Source organism: Melanerpes formicivorus, unplaced genomic scaffold (genome assembly GCF_026170545.1).
Source record: "Melanerpes formicivorus ecotype bairdi unplaced genomic scaffold, bMelFor1.0.p_v2 SCAF_112, whole genome shotgun sequence".
Taxonomy (NCBI): Eukaryota; Metazoa; Chordata; class Aves; order Piciformes; family Picidae; genus Melanerpes; species Melanerpes formicivorus.
Window position 1 is genome coordinate 1,190,815 of NW_027142464.1, and position 4,452 is coordinate 1,195,266.

The 4,452-nt window shown below is 68.1% G+C and overlaps 1 protein-coding gene across 1 annotated transcript; it reads left to right on the forward strand.

Moving 5' to 3' along the window:
• Nucleotides 1-2,046: 2,046 nt before the first annotated feature.
• On the forward strand, nt 2,047-2,785 carry GJD3 (gap junction protein delta 3). The gene has a single exon (XM_068167042.1). The coding sequence runs from the start codon at nt 2,054-2,056 to the stop codon at nt 2,783-2,785; it is 732 nt and encodes a 243-aa protein (XP_068023143.1). The 5' UTR covers nt 2,047-2,053.
• The last annotated feature ends 1,667 nt before the right edge of the window (nt 2,786-4,452 follow it).

A 4,452-nucleotide genomic window follows, 5' to 3' on the forward strand; every position in this document is an offset into this window, starting at 1 on the left:
CCCAGCTGCAGCCCAGCTGCCCCAGCTTCTGCTTCCGTGCCCACAGGTGGGCAGGGGCTGAAGCTGCCAACGTGCCCGCAGCTGCCAGGCTGGGGAACTCCGCTCGGGCGGTGCTGGGCTGGAGGCACAGCCCTGGGGGGCTGCTCCTGGCAGAAATTGGGGGGGGGGTCGTGTGGGGTCCCTGCAGCGGGGAGGGTCCAAGGTCACTGCTTAAGCCAGGGGGAGGATGAGCTGTGATGTCTCACGCCCCCACCTCCGGGTGCTCAGCACCCCAAAGCACCGTGCCCGCGGCTGAACCACCCCGTGCAGGGTTGGCACGGGGCTGCCATCCTGCTGGCAGGCACAAGGAGACGTTGGCAGCTCCGGGGCTGGCAGTGGGGGACGAGCAGGGCCCAACTGTGCCACCCGACAGGGGACAGCAGGAGCAGCTGGCAACCCCCGGGGCCTCCCTGTCCCGGCGTGGCGGCCGGGCGCGGGCACTATCGGTGCCACCGAGGGGCTGGGCTGGCAGCCAGCCAGCTCTGGAGGGCGCTGTCAGATTTTCCACTGCTGGGCTCTGGAGAACGTCTCCGGCGCGTCCCTGCCGAGGGGCTGAGCTATTTACAGCTCTCCCCGCTGCAAGGGTCGCTTGGCACCCCTGGCACAGCAAAGGGCCAGGACGCGGTGCCCAGGCTGGTTCTGTAGCCTCCTGCCACAGCCCTGGCACCACCCCAGCTGGATGCACAGAGCTGTGTGCACAGACACGCGGGGGGGGGGCAGCCCAGGCTCTGCACCAGGGGTTTCCCCCCCAGCAGAGGGGCAGCTGAGCTGTGGGGCAGCTGAGCTGTGGGGCATCGGGCAGCAACCCACTGTGGGCACTGCAAGTGCCCCCAAGGGGTGAGGAGGGTCTGAGGGTGACCAGCACTGGCCAGGGCTCTGCTCCCTTAGCAGAAGTGAAGCTGAGGCTCAGGCAAAGGCTGTTGGCACTTGTCCTGACCTGGCAGAGACTGGCAGGAGCCCTGGCAGTGCCATGGAGGAGTCTTGCACATCACAGAGCTTTGGAAAGCAGCTGCCTGGCAGCAACCGCCTGCAGCTCCATCTGCCAGCCCCATGCTGGAGCCAGGGGCAGCTCAGGGTGGTCCTTGGGACCCTCCATGGCCCCAGCAGCCCAGGCACAGCCTCAGGGAGCAGGGAGGGCTGAAGTCCTGAGCATTCCCCTGGGCACCATGCCCGTGCCCGTGCCCATGGGGGAGCCTGGCCCCAGGCAGGGCTGCGGGGCAGGAGCTGTCTCTGCACGGCTGAGTGCAGCTGATGTCCTCAGGCTCTTCCTGGGCCCGGGAGGCAATGCCAGCGCTGGGGGGGCCCTGTGGGGGGCTGAGTGCTGTGGCTTGGTGCCCAGAGGCCCTGGCGATTTGGGGGGGGGGCTGAGGCACAGGGGCATTTCTGCATGGCAAGGGCAGCTGCCCCCTGTCCCAACCTGTCCCCTGGGCAGCTGCTGGGCCAGGGGCAGGGGCAGCTTTTGTCCCTGACACCCCCCGCCCCAGCAGGGCTGAGCCCTTCCCTCCCCTCCCGGCGCCCCCGGGGCTGCTCTGTCTCTTTAAAAGCACTCCAGGCGTGGCTGTGGGGCTGTCATCCCAGCCCGGCCGGACAAGGGACCGGACAGCCCCGGACAGCCCCGGACAGCCCCGGACCGCCGGCGCCAGCCGTGCCGGCACACCGTGGACCGCAGCCGCCGCAGGTACCGGGGCTGAACCCCCTGGGCTGGGGCTGGGGGTGGCTGGAGGGGTCGGGGGGTGACTGTGGCCGGGGAACCTGCCAGTCCTGCCCCAGCTGGTGGCCCTGCACCCAGCTCTGGGGGAGCAAGTCCTGGGGTACAGCAGATGCCTGGGGACACTCAAGACGGGGACAAACTGGGCTGGCACTGCCAGGACACCCTCCTGTGAATGGGGATGGCACAGCGCGCTGGGGACTGGCACGGATGATAAGCTGGAGAGGCCGTGCTGCCCGCTGGGGTCCATCCTCGTGGGCACGATGCCTCCCCCCCCAGCACTGACCCCGCTCCCACAGCGTGGCCATGGGCGAGTGGGGATTCCTCAGCTCGCTGCTGGACGCCGTGCAGGAGCACTCGCCCATGGTGGGCAGGTTCTGGCTGGTGGTGATGCTGCTCTTCCGCATCCTGGTCCTGGCCACGGTGGGCAGCGACGTCTTCGAGGACGAGCAGGAGGAGTTCGTCTGCAACACGCAGCAGCCAGGCTGCAAACCTGTCTGCTACGACGCCGCCTTCCCCATCTCCCACTACCGCTTCCTCGTCTTCCACATCGTCGTCCTCTCGGCTCCCGCCGCCCTCTTCGTCATCTTCGCCGTGCACCAGGCGGCCAAACCGGGGCGCGGGGGTGCCCCCGGGCAGCGTGCCCGCCGCCTGCAGCCCTTCTACGTGGGCAGCGTGGTGGCTCGCATCGCGGCCGAGCTGGGCTTCCTGCTGGGCCAGGCGCTGCTCTACGGCTTCAGGGTGCAGCCTCTCTTCGTCTGCCGCCGCCGGCCCTGCCCGCACCGCGTCGACTGCTTCGTGTCCCGCCCCACCGAGAAAACCATCTTCATCCACTTCTACTTCGTGGTGGGGCTGGTGTCGGCGCTGCTCAGCCTGGCGGAACTCGCCCACCTGCTGCGCAAGGGCCCCCGGCCCCGGGCCGCCTGCTGCCACCGGCCGCAGGAGCGGGCGCCGGCCCCCGGGCAGCCGTCGGGGGCCGCGGAGGAGCCGCTGTGCCACGCCGGTGCCTCCCCGCCGCGTGGGGACCTCACCGTGTAGCTGGCCTGGGGCTGGCACTGCTGCCAGGAGCTGCGGCCGGGCTCAGCCTGGCCGGTGCCCAGCGCGGGGGTGGGGGTGGAATTGAAGCTCTCCCTGCCCTGACCCTCGCCGCGCCGGGGGGCGCAGGGCCGGGCTGCGCCCCGGTGCCCCCCGGTTCCTGTTGTGGGCGGCGGCCGAGCCTCACCCCGCAGCTGCTGGAAAAAAAACTGTGGACAAAAGGAAACCAAACAGGTCCCAGCCCTGCGCTGCAGCAGGGCCGCCCCGACCCCTCCCCACCGCCCCCCCCAGTGCAACAGGAGGACCCAGGGCTGCCCCCGCATCCTGTGCCGGGCGTGTCACGAGTGGGCCAGGGCTCTGCAGGCCAGGGCTGGCCCCGGATGATGGGGGGGGAAGGCGGAGGAGGGGAACATGAGCACAGCGGTGCCAGGAAGGGCAAAGCTTTGGAGGTGCTGGGCAGGGAACACCCCCAAAAGATTCTGCCCCAGCCCTTGGGGGGGGTGACCAGAGCCACGAGGGCAGACTGGGAAGCCTTGGGGTGCTCCCCACCCCCTGCAGCAAAGAGCCCCCCAGGACTCTGACCACCACACCCCCTGCCCCCCCCCCAGCAAGAACGAGTCAGGCACTAGAATAAATAAACTTTATTCTGGAGCCAGCCCCCACCCCGGTCCCCCCCTCCCCCCCCTCTCCCCCCTCCTCTAGCCGCAGGGCCTGGCCCCACGAAGCCAAGGCTGGCACCGCCGGGCAAACCCCCCCCCCCCCTTGCAGCAGCCCCTACCCCGCTTGGGGGGGGGGGGGGGAAAAGGGGAGCCAGGGCAGGGCCTGCCCGGTGGCGCCCCCCCCCCCCCGGACTCTAAACCCACTGAAATCTCAACACCACCAACAGAAAAAAAACCAACCCAACAACAACAAATAAAAACACACCCAAAAAAAATCATCCAAAATCCTTTCCCCCCCCCCGAAAAAAAAACAACCCCAAAACAACAACAAAAAAAAACCAAAACCAAACCCAAAACAAAACCAAAACAATTTAATAATAATAATAATAATAATATAATAATAATAATAATAAACTGTGTGGCCCTCCCCCCCCCCTCCCCCCTCTCCCTCCTGCCTCCCTTCCCCCCCTCCCCTACCCCCACACCCCCTGGCAGCACCCTCCGTGCCCCCCCCCCCCGCCCCCCCTCCACCTGCACAGGCCTAAAAACCCCTCCAAACTTTTACAAAGGTTTTAAAAGGTATTTATAGATTATTTATAGATATTTATATATATAGAACTTTGCTTTCTCTTCTCTCTAAAGGACTCTGCTGCTCCCTCGGCGGGCGGGCGGCTGGGGGGGGGGGCGGGGGGCTGGCTGGGTTACCGCCCCCCCCCCTCCTTCCTCCCCCTCTCCTCCCCGCCAGGCATCCGGAGCCGGGGCAGGGGAGGGGGCTCGGTGGTGTGGGTCCCGCGTGTGCTGGTGCTGGTGGGGCTGGGGGGAAAAGGGGGCAGCCCAGGGCCCCCCCCCGCGCCCCTGAAATGTGACTCAACCAACTCGCTCCGGCCGGGGCCTGCTTGAGGGGGGGGGAGGGGGCTCCCCGTGGGGTCCGCTCCGGGCCTCCGGGGGGGGGGGTCCCGGGGTTATGCCGGCGAAGGGCTGCGAGCAGTCCGCCCCCCCGAGGGGGCTGCA